A 12,399-nucleotide genomic window follows, 5' to 3' on the forward strand; every position below is an offset into this window, starting at 1 on the left:
GCACAAATGAATCACTTGTCTGTTCATTCAATTCAGCTTTCAGTTCTCGGTTGCTGACAGATCTCATAGCTCAAGTTGGCAACACTGTCGGTATGTTGGCCTGCCTGCCTGTCAGAAACAGCTGAAGAACAAGTGCCGTGTGAAATTGGTGATGGTGCCAAGTGGATAAAAACAAAGTTATAATCAGGTATTTTCAGTGAAAAGTGTTTCTTTAATACTTGTCAGTGATATAATTGAGCAATGATTTATAACCTGAATGTAATTCCAGCAGTACAATCACAGATTAATGGTACAATCATGAAATAATTGGTACGGGCTGCTGTCCGATCCGGTCACCTACTGATATTGTTCTGCCCTACATATGTGACTTTTACCTTTGGATGCTTTTTCCTTCCGCAGTGGCATTAAGCGAGATTATTAAAGCGGACGAAAACCGGCCGTATGGGAAGTACTACAGAATTCGTAGGTCTTGACAGGTAATTTTTGACTATGTGTTGTCGTTATGCGAAACCACGGGTTCTCAAGTGCAGTCACGGTGTAATTCACAGAATTAGAGGTGAATTTTGTAGCACCCTTGAAGTACAAGTAACGTGTGTTCAAGTGATTTAAGACAAATATATATGGGGCAGCGTGATACTGTTGTGTGTCCTTAAGAATAGAAATAGTGCATGCAAGGTGTTGTTTCTTGAAGAACCTTTGTATTTATCAAACATCACCGGAAAGACCTTCATACACAGTTATAAAGTCAGACGACATAAAGAAAGGAAAGGGGGCAGGAGTGAAAGTGAATGGTTCCTGGGATCAACACCAACATTATGTATGTTGTAGTGAATGTGGACGTCTCAAAAATTCTTTTGTTCGTTAGAGATATGTATTATATTCATTCTTTAATTGAGGGGGGAGGAACTGCACATAAAGGGCTCGCCGGCTTCTGTATTTTCCAAACTAAGTGGTGAATGTTTCGTGGAATTTGCATGAAAGGGAAAGTATAGTCCTTATGATGTAGTGAAATTTTACCTCGGTAAGGGGAAATATAGGTAACAATTCGTTATATCGGAGACACTTCTTCAAATTTACAGGAGGAACTACTTACGGAAATCAGTATCTGTATCATTGTCGAAGTTATTCGAGGTATTTTCTTTCATCTTTCAATCTATTTCAGCCGGAAATCAATTCCCGTTGCTTCACTTTAAGCGAAAACGTAACCGCGCCTTTTTTTAAACTATGTTTGCCTAACCTAACCTTCTGTGAATGATCGGTGGGGCTATCCGTGAATGGTTTGTGGGGCTTGCACCATGACGTGCGTTCCGTAACACTTCAAGAAATGTCTTATTTTAGTGTAAAAAATGTTGCTAATCGTGTGAAAATCTTAATGGCACCTTCAAATATGTTCCGCAGTACACAATTGGTAAGTACGAACCATACGAAATGCAAAATATCCGATTTTAAAGTGTGTCAGATATTACGAACTCATATCGAAATGTATTATCATGTTAGTCACGACAAAGTTAAGGCTGGACAATTTAAATTTTCTGCCGTCTATAGGGGCCGCTGAGGTAAATTCACAATAAAAGTACTTTTGGTCTCACTGCAGAACATGGGCTGCTTTTTTCCTCTAAATAGACGAACAAAATTTATATCCCCTGAAAGTACATACCTTCTACTTCCATTTTCTGGTGTTCCTTTTACGATTACTATTATATTATTGCACGTAAAAAATGTTTTTCCTGCTACTGAAACCAATGCATTTCTCCATTTGTTCACGTCTATATTGTTTACGTGCTCAAGTGTTGTGCGATAAGTGAGACCTTCATTTCACGGCATTCGAGTTGATTTGTCGCTCCGGATTCCACCCACAGATGCACAGTTTCTTTCATTATTTCAGACGAGGAATGCTTACAAGGTTAGGTTAGGCCTGTTAGGTTGGGTTCCAATAGCATAAATACAATGAAAAATGTTTTTCCTGCTACTAAAAGGAATGCATTTCTCCATTCGTTCGTGTCCATATTGCTTACGCACAGTTCCTTTCATTATTTCTTCGACGAATACCTACAAGGTTAGGTTAGGCCTGTTAGGTTAGGTTTCATTAGCATAAATACAATGACTAATTATTATTTAGGCTAAGAGAACTAAACCTAGCTACCTAACAACATAGAATTTTTTTGCTTTCACTAGATTTGTGCAGGAATATGCCTTTCCTTCGTTGCTACGATTTCAATACCGCCCAACCTGGACACGTTTTTCTGTTGTTTTTTTTAAAGAAAATTTTTTTCCGCACCTTAAAACTTACTTTTCCCGATTACTAACTACAAAACGTTACCAAAAAATTATGAACCACGTTCCTCCTAAGCAGCCCATATTCTGCAGTCTTACCGTACTTTTTGTTAGATTCATACAATCATGCGAAACAGTTGGTAGACATTTTGTAACCATCCAGTGTATAACAAGATTTAGACCAGAATTGGCTGTAGAAAAAACAGGATAGTGCACCAATGCTCTACTGTGAAGTGAAGTTCCATCCTACACTTTCATGTCCAAAGATGCTCGTGATACAACTGAACACCAAGGATTTTTTAAACAGAAAGACTACTTCACCAGGCACACAGGTGTTTGGATGCCACTTTAAACTGTAGGTCCACTCCAGATTAGCCTATCTGCATAAAGTGAACTTTTGTTTGTTAGGATAGGTTCCATGTGTGTGAAAATAAATCAAATTACTACTGTGTAGGTGAAGCAGTTAGGTTAAATGCTCTGTACAGTAATAATAGTAATACTCAGCTTGGCCCAAGTCCCTTTTGTTTTATTGTGATTTTATCATGCTACGAATGCAATTTTTACATGGTTCGATTTCGATGTACGTCTGTTAACACATACTGCGGAGTTTTAGCTATTACTTAAGATTTTGTTCAATATATATTTTCGTGGTTAGGTAGGTTAGGTTTGGTTCCCTTAGCATTAAAATAAAGTCCCTAAATGCATTCTACTAAGGTTCTGATTTACTTCTACATTCATTCCCATGCTTCTACGATATTTACTGTCGCTTGTCGATGGAGATTATCTTGTCCATGAGAAGTGTGTAAGGTAATTTTCAAGTTGTTTTTTTTAAACATAACTTTTTCGAGTCCAAACAGTGCTCATTACTTTAAGGAAGGTTCAAATTTTGTGTGACAATGATTTCCAAAATTCTACGATAATTAGTCTTTGTGCTAGGAGAAATCATAAAACAATCGGAACCGTTACCGTTTCCATAACACCATTACACACACAGGTGGTGTGGCGCTCACTGGAATATTTTGCTTAAAAATTATTAATCTTCAGCAATACAGTATGATGATTTGTTTGCTTGGTCACTCAGCTCATTTATCAGGTCCAAAATTTGTCTTGCAATCAATTTTCACAGCGACAACTCGGACAGGAAACCTTGCCACTGTACATTCCAAAACATAAACGTCGGTGCACACGCATGCACAGAAAGCCTGACTTTTTGACAATATCACAGGTTGAGGCAACTGGGCGGTGCAACAAGTTTTGAGATTGCACTTGGGCAAGAGAATTTCTGCACAGGTCATAATGAAATAAAATATCGTACTAGGTCAAAATTTTGTGTTTTTTTTTATCTGACTTTTTATTCTCCTACCCCTTTGATTCCAAATTTGACATAATCTTCAAATAACATAGAAAGAAATGATTCACTTATACATTAATTAAACAGGTTAAAATGTTAGTTTAGAAGACATGCATTTATTTCTTTATAATTTATTTGCAAAAATGAAAATTATTTTTCAAATAAATGAGTACCTGGGAGTAAAGGTGGCTGGAGCATGGTGCTGATCACATCACCTACAAAACTGTCACGATCGAAGAATGTGTGGATCTACCCCCACATCCCACTGTATATATCTCATGGTATGGTGCACGGGGAACTTTGTCTTTGTCTTGTTTCATAAAAATTCCCATTACAAGAAAATACCAAAACATATATTTTACATTTGCGATTTAGTTGAAATGTACAAGGGCATTACAATTGTCACCAGCAGTAACTGTAAGGAATGATGTTTGACTAACTCTTTTCCAAAGAAATGTATGCTTAAAGCAAGGCCACTATTATCTGCCCTCTGATACCACAAGAACACATACATTTCTAAGATATGTTCATCTGACTTGCTGTTTCATCCTCCTTCTGTGATATGTACAGAACAACACCTAATGGTGCTTTCTTCCTCAATAAAACAATGGTGCAACCAACAGCCTTGGTGGGTACAACCAAAGATGGAATAGCAGTCCTACTGCAGAATGGGAATAAGTACAGGTTACTTCTGTTCTTCCCTAGACATCAAGAAGTGTGAAATAATCATTCATCATCATCCTCCTTTGCCGTTTCCTGCCTCTGGCTTGGTTGGCATAGAAGTCAAGCCTCTCAATTTTTTCCTGGTCTTCCAGCACTTCTTTCTTTCCGTGGTGTTCCAATCTTGTCCTCATCTCCTAACACTCTCCACTCTCTGTTCTTTACACTGACATCTTGGTCTCCCCCTTGGCATTATTCCCACTCCTTGTGCATTGTAAGCTCGTACTGGTAGTCTTTCTGCATCCATCCTCTTCATGTGCCCAAACCATCTCATCTGTGCCTGATCTATCTGTCCTGAAGCTTCACTACACCCACTGTCTGTCGGATCTCCTCATTCCTTATTCTATCCCTTCTAGTCTTCCCCAATATACTCCTTAAAAATTTCATCTCCACTTAAATAATGATTATTGAATGAATGAAATAATAATTCATTCTTGTAAAATGTTGAAAAGGTTGGTATTATGTAGGGGTGGAGGCAGTGAAGTGGGTGGAGCTTATTTATGACGAGGCCCAGGGTTACAAGGTGTCCATCTAGGTGCTAGTGATCATCTGTTCGTCCATGACAAAGGAAATTTTTGTATTGTTTATGAAAATTGAAATTAGTACATTCTCTGCTGTTTTTAGCATGCAGAGATGTGTTATAGTGATGTAAAAGATCATTTTGGGTGGTACTATTTATCATGGCATGATGATGTGGCTGATTGTAATTTTATGTTTTTTTACATTAAGTGTGTTAGGTTTAATGTTGTTAGAATTTCCATGCATTTGGTGTTGTGTGTGTCCACACAACAATATTTTGTGTTTAATAAAATGGGAAAAGTGTTGAGGATACGACGAATTGGAAGTATTGGTCACCCTTGGAGTTGCATCTTTAAGAGAATTTTATGTTATGTTAACACAGAGATCTGTAGATTAAATTTAAAAAGTGAAATTTCAAGGCTATAGTCAGGTACCATCCTCTCCCCATGTAAATAGTTTTAAATATGCCAACTTATAACCCCCCCTCCCCCCTTTCTACAAACTAATTTTACTTGCTTAGCCTGAGCACATTGGATAATAAATAACAAGGAAATATACACTTGTTAAATATATTAATTTTGGAATTAAAATTGAACCTAATTGCTTAACCAGAAAAACATCACTTAAAAAATGTCAGTTAATGCAAATGTGACTAAGCACCATACTTGCGTCCGGTCATCGGCAGATGAGGCGGTCGAATGCTTAGGAAAATAATAAAAATAATGCATTTTAAATATTTTAGAGAAGAAGTAAAAAAAAAATAAGTCAGAATATTCTCATTTGTGCGAAATAAGCCAAGCGACACCATGAAACATCTAGAAATACGCAAGGGATTCGCCAAGTTTAGCGCATCGAAATGAGAGCCCAGTAATATTCCCTGTGGCCTACACTCACACTATGTTTCCTATTGAAGGCAATGGTGTTCACCAGACTAAGTTGTTGCTGCTGTTCTGACATTGGTGCAGTTTTTCATCCTTGTCATAGTAAACCTAATACATACAGGAATTGCACTTTCTTAACTAAGCTGCCTGTTCGAGTGTTGTATTGCCGTAATGTGTAGGACACCAAGCAGAAAGTTATTTTACAATGGCTCTTTCATGCAACAGTGAGCATAAATCATACTTCAATTGTCCTGAGCTTTGCAACCATAATGCGTGAAACATTATGAATGAATATATTGTGATGTGAATTTTCGTAAAGGTCCAAGGTCCTTCATTATAACTTGTAATGATGTGCAGAATGTTTTTAATGACAAAGTATATTGCTAGTTTTTTCATTTTTTTTTTTTTTTGTAACAGTTTGCATTAAGACAGTTAATGTCAGTGGTTGCCCGATAGTAAATAATAATAATTCTTATTTTGCTATTGACTCATAATTTAACTTGCCATGCTAACATCGTCGATACCTGGAGGACTCACATAGTCATTCGGATTCCACTTTAAACTGTAGGACCAGTCCCAATTAGCCTTTCTGTGCATAAAGTGGATGTAAAAAGAAAAAATCAAATTAATGTGCCATGCAAGTGATTTATTTGTGAACCAGTAACTGACTGCAATAAACAAACAACCTGTCCTGTAGTGCAAGAAACAAAGCATTGTGGAATGTATTGCAATGCATCTAGGCTCAAAATAAATAATTTTTGACTATACCGTAAAAACATTAAGTCTTTATGGGAAAACGAAATTTCCCAACAATTCAAGGGGAAAGGTGGACTTCTGTGTGCTTTGAATAAATTTTCCAGGTCATCTTGTTTGTCCTTGAATGAAACATTAAGCTCTCAATGTAGGCTAGATGTACATTGTTTTTTCTTTTCATTTCAGAATACCCCATGAGAATGATTCAAGCACTGGGCCTGCTAGCATGTCTGCTGTCAGTGGTACACTCACTGGATAATGGGCTGGCACGTACTCCTCCAATGGGTTGGCTTGCGTGGGAGAGATTCAGGTGTAACACAGACTGCAAAAATGACCCTGATAACTGCATTAGGTAGGTTGTGTAGTGTTCTAGTTTACTTTTAGATCGTGGGTGTAGTGAGGGAAGGGGTCAAACAAGTTCCATACCCAGGAAATTGACATAATTCATTTCAAATGAGAACAGTAAAAATCTATCTATTTTGATTGTCAATAACAGAAATGAAGTTCTATTAATTAGCAGTCAACAGAATATTGAAAATTGAAAAATTATTTAGCTTCAAATATTGATTATAAAACACAGGAGCCAGATCAGAACTTAATGTTTCATATTCTACCATAAATGGTTCCAGAAGTTTTCAAATTTCCAGAAATGAATTTCTTATCTGAAAAGTCAAAGAATGTGCATACTTCATGACTAAAATTCTGAATTGATAGGTTTTCTTGAACGATGTGTGTAAAGTTAGTAATAAAACAATTCAGTAGGTGAAAGGTACAAAATGCGAAAAACAAAGGAAAACAGTTTTTCCATAAAATTGTCTGGTGTATTGAATATAAATGGCCTGATTCACCCCCTCCGACAAAAATTTCTGGCAAAGCTGGACACACGTAACTTAGAGTGGGTAAGTGACTTGGTTGCATGAAATGGATAATGATTATTTCTTATTCCTGTAAGTAAATGATAGCTGCAACCATGACACATGTACATAGGGTGGTTTCATCTGTCTTATATAGAAATAATGAAGTTGACACATAATTATCTTGAATCAGAACTTGTTGATGTGGTGAGGTGAAATCACAAAATGATAATCTCATTTTTCTGTACACCGCTGAAATTTTATTTCTCCTACTTATGGATATTAGTGATCAAGCTGATGTAAAATCTACTATAAAAATGTGATTTTGATTGGAAGTTAGGTGGTGATTTATTTCCAGGCAAAGCCTGCTGCTGTGAATATTTCTCAGGGTTCTGTTTTTCCAAGTGGCTTGCATCCATCTGCTTAGCTTTTTATCTGAATGATTCGTGGGAATAGAAACCATTGGAAACATCAGGTTACACAGCTATGCTTCTGATTTACAATTTTGTGCAAGGATTCATTTTGGTAATTTCTGCTGACAGTGACAGACTGTTTCGGCTGATGACTGATCTAGTAGTGTCGGAAGGGTATGCAGCAGCTGGTTACCGGTACATCAATGTCGACGACTGCTGGTTGGCAAAGGAGCGAGATTTCCATGGTCGGCTACAACCTGACAAGGAACGTTTTCCACATGGCATGAAAGATCTAGCAAATTATGTAAGTACATACATTATTGTACATGTATTTGTGATGTACAGTTAGTTTTAGAATTTGCTCACTGCATGAAACATTGATGTATAAGTTAGTTACATTATACTCTGTGTGAAGAAAGGCATGGATTGGAATAGCTATAATATTGCATAAACAAAGGCACGAAAAAGATTGAAGAGTATAGAGTCATGCATAGGACCACTTTCCCTCGCTTGCTCATAATTGTCCAAGACCCCACCCTCAAGCATACTGCACTCTTAGTGGAATGATTGACAGGTGTAATCCCCATGCGCATTTCATTTTCATATATCACTGTGCATTGGTTAGAGGTTCTACCCAGTATTAGAGGCTGGATGAACAAAAAAGCCACTACATTCAGGGATATTGCTGGAAAACTTCTTACTTGAAATCACTTGTTCTGGGAATCAAACCTGGGTCTTCTGCATGGCAGTTAGATGCCCCTGCCGACTGAACCTCCACAGTTCTAGAAAAAGGGAACAAACACTGCATAAGTGTTCGCGACTCAAATTATCTATCCAATATGCCATCTGGTGAGATTTTTGGGAGGTACTGTTTGTAGGACACTGCTATGTTAAAGGCATTGAAAGCATGTGGGAATGTGTCAAACAGTAACGTCTACTGTTCAGTTTTTGGTTCAAGATCATTTTATGGGTCAGAACATGTGAAAAGTTTTTAAGTGTTTCCACCCCATGGAATCAACAAAATGAAATTTGTAAATAAATCAGGGAAAACAGAATTGATTGACAGAAGCAGAAGGCTGCCATGGGGGATGACACTGAAATGCAACAATTGAAACAAGTCTACTCCCTTTATTTTTTGAAAGAAAATTATATATAAAGGGTGTCTCAGGAGTTAAATTGCGTGCCTTTTTTTTTGTTGTGTTGGCAACACTGTCTGAAGCACATGTAGTAAGCACATTCCGGTTAGTAGTGAATTAGTCGTGATGGAGAAATACGCGATGCACATAACTATCATGAAAACGTATTACAAATATACAAAGAGTGTTGTGCTGAAACGGTGCGTAAATAACGTGGTATGTTTGGGCAGAAAAACGTGCCAAATGGAACGACTGTCAAGAGTGGTTCAAATGTTTGAACAAACAGGTTCAGTGATGGACTAGAAAAAAAGTGGCCGTCCTCGTACCAGACGCTCGGCCGAAAACATTGCCGCTGTGAGCACTAGCGTTGCTGAGTGTTCGAGAACGTCAATTTGCTGGAGGTCTCTTGAGTTAGACATTACGAGGAGCATCATGCAGCAGATTATGTCGAAAGATCTGCGAATGCACCCATACAAGATTCAGATGACTCAACAGCTTAAGCTGCAAGACCACGTGCAGCGATGGGCATTCGTCGATAGGGTCCTGGAGAATCTGCAAGTGGATGGTGATTTTGCTAAGAAAATCATTTTCATCTGGATGGGTATGTAAACAAGCAGAACTGTTGCATTTGGGGCACGGAAAACCCTTGTGTTATTGAAGAAAAGCCACTTTATCCCCAACGAGTGTCTGTGTTGTGTGCACTTTGGTGTGGTGGATTTATTGGGCCATACTTCTTTGAAAACGAGTCTGGAAGTGCAGTAACTGTCAATGGTGTACGTTGTCGCGAGATGATCACATCATTTTTGTGGCCTCAGGTGGAAGCATGGACTTTGGCTTTGATGTTGATGAGATATTCTTCCAGCAGGATGGCGCCACGTGTCATGCGGCACACGAAACCATTGAGTTGTTATAGCAGAAATTTCATGGGTGGCTGATTTCGTGCAACAGTGACCACAATTGGCCACCAAGGTCATGCGATCTTACACCGTGTGACTTTTACCTCTGGGGATTTGTAAAGTCCAAGGTTTGCAGCAAATGCATACCAACCATTCCTGAACTTAAAAAAGAAATCCGACGTGTTGTCACAACAATTGAGCCACAAGTCTGCGAAAATGTGATTGGAAATTTTGTCTAAAAATTGCGAGTGTGTCATATGAGACGTGGAGGACATTTGCCGGATATTTTTTTCTATGTTTACTCGTTCATAGTATTTCTTTTGGGACACCCTTTATTACCACAAGTAAAGTTTTAAATTGTACTTTATAAATAAAAACATTTATTTTTCGAAAAGTCTTTAAACATCTTGCCAAATGCATCCAGATAATGTATTATGTATGAAATTTGGAACAAGTGCAAGTCGATTAAGTGTGAAGATGAAAATAGTTTGAGAATGAATTAATGTCTTGAATATAACAAAAGAAAATAGGCATTGTAATATTGCAGTTTCATTCAGTATGATGTCATTTTTCAATGAAGATAGCCTGATTATGAAATTGTGGATATTTTTATTATTAAATCAGCCTACCCCAGCTTTGCAAGTACAGGTGAATTGCTTTATTTTCAAATCATCTCCGAGAGCTCCAGTAACAATCTATCGTATATTTCAATAAACATACTAAGCTATACAACTTGTTGAAAAATTATGTGAAAATTGTGACTCAATCTTGAAGCAGATCTGTATCAATGTTATAACAAGTTATTAAGAGCTTGCATGAACTTTGTCAAAACAGGTATTAAAATCTACTTAAAACGAATTAATAGGAAAGTTTGAGTTAAAGTGGCTGTTTTCAATGTAGAAAACTGAATACCAGGATTCATTTTTCCATTGTAAAGTTAAATTTGGTTGTTAGCAATCACTATCCTCTTCTGTATTTCAATAAGTTCAAACAGTTCCATGGAGTGAACTCAAGGGTTTGTTTGAATTTCTCCCACCAGGTCCATTCAAAAGGTTTAAACTTTGGTATTTATGAAGATTATGGCAACTACACCTGTGCAGGCTATCCAGGCATTTTAGGCTATTTGCAGTTGGATGCTGAAACCTTTGCCTCGTGGGACGTTGACTACGTGAAGCTTGATGGCTGCTATTCACATCCAAAGGACATGGATCGAGGTAAGTGGCAAGCGTTGACAATCATTAAGCTAAAATTTCAGTTTAACAATTTTCAGGATGGGACTACATAGTGCAAAGTTCTGTCATTTTAGTACTCTTTTACAAATGTGGTGGTTTACTTCATACATCCTGGTTTGATAAAGTCATTTTCTAAATGTTCAGTCTAGTCTTGTATCTAAATCCAAACTGAGGTGAGGAAGGAGGAACCAGCCAGAAACTGCTTCTTGGTGGTGAGGAAGTTTTATTGTTTTTAACCTTTTACTAAGTATTCACCTACAGTGTGATCCATTTGAAATGTCAGAAAAGTAAATTGTTGTTTGCTAGAAAATATTTTAATTTATTGCCTGTTAATGGTACATACATGTGCAGGAGAGACAAGTTTCCTGTTCCAGCATATTAGCACTCAACATACTACCATTGCAGATGCGGCAAACATCATACCATATAGTGAGCAGCATTTCTGTAGTAATCTGTGCAAAGGTTTGTAATATTCTGTCACAGGTCGGCTTCATTCTTTGGTCTTTAAATTTTGCATACCATACGACACGCTGTCTTGAAATTTACCATACCATACGGCACACTATGCAGCATGACCAACACATTTGTCTGCCATGCATGCAAGCATCTCCATGTGGCTGAAGTCTGTAAACATTCACTCGAAAGTTACTACCTTGCTGCTCAAATTACAACAAATTGCTCAGAGATACATACATTAACTTCTTGTGTGTAGCCGTTTACTTTTCTGACACATCTCAAACGGATCACCTTGTATTTTAACCCAACATGTATTCCTTCCTCGATCCTTGAAGGAACCCAGGTGGGCTCAAATATTCAGGTTGTTTTTTAAGGCACGTGACTAGACATTAATCATTTATTCTATTTAAATTAAGGGAGGTAGAACTGAACAACAGAACAAAATAAAAATGTAAAGTTCACAACCAGAATATTAGGATAAATGAACCATTTACTATTGGAAGAAAATAGCTTATATTATTGTTTGAAGTTCTTCATACAGCACATTCGATTTAACCTGAGTTCTAGCATGCACAAAGTGGGAAATGTTTATTGTCTGCAGAAGACGACATGTGACTGACAGGAGCAGTGTTGCAGTTTGCGGAAGTTCTACCAGAAATTAAACTGGCAAAGGCTATATGCTGTTGTCTCATGAAGGAAATTACTTACAAATCTGAAGTACGGCACTGTCTTTCACAATCGTGAAATTCATTAATTGTTCTACGAATAACACACTTGTCTAATTTGTCCACATCATTTTTAAATTTCTTTCTTTTGCATATTTTGTTAGACGTTACTAATCTCTTCCCAGGTCAGTTACTTTTTTGCGATCATTTCAAAGTACATACTGACACACCAGTAGCCGCATAAACACG

At 37.4% G+C, this 12,399-nt stretch overlaps 1 protein-coding gene across 5 annotated transcripts in view; it reads left to right on the forward strand.

The window, feature by feature from the left end:
* The window catches only part of LOC146004733 (alpha-N-acetylgalactosaminidase-like), a 117,071-nt gene that overhangs the window by 80,236 nt on the left and 24,436 nt on the right, over positions 1-12,399 (forward strand). For 2 of the 5 annotated variants that reach the window (XM_083143698.1, XM_083143732.1), the window contains exons 2-4: positions 6,685-6,850; positions 7,895-8,069; positions 10,837-11,011. In XM_083143698.1, coding sequence (XP_082999824.1) covers positions 6,693-6,850; positions 7,895-8,069; positions 10,837-11,011 — 508 coding nt within the window. In that variant the 5' untranslated portion in view covers positions 6,685-6,692. Of the gene's footprint in view, positions 1-114; positions 188-317; positions 477-737; positions 818-6,684; positions 6,851-7,894; positions 8,070-10,836; positions 11,012-12,399 lie in introns of those variants that run through there. The other 3 variants (XM_083143706.1, XM_083143716.1, XM_083143723.1) reach the window with 3 other exon arrangements.

This window comes from Lepisma saccharinum, chromosome 1 (assembly GCF_977018435.1).
Source record: "Lepisma saccharinum chromosome 1, izLepSacc3.1, whole genome shotgun sequence".
Lineage (NCBI taxonomy): Eukaryota > Metazoa > Arthropoda > Insecta > Zygentoma > Lepismatidae > Lepisma > Lepisma saccharinum.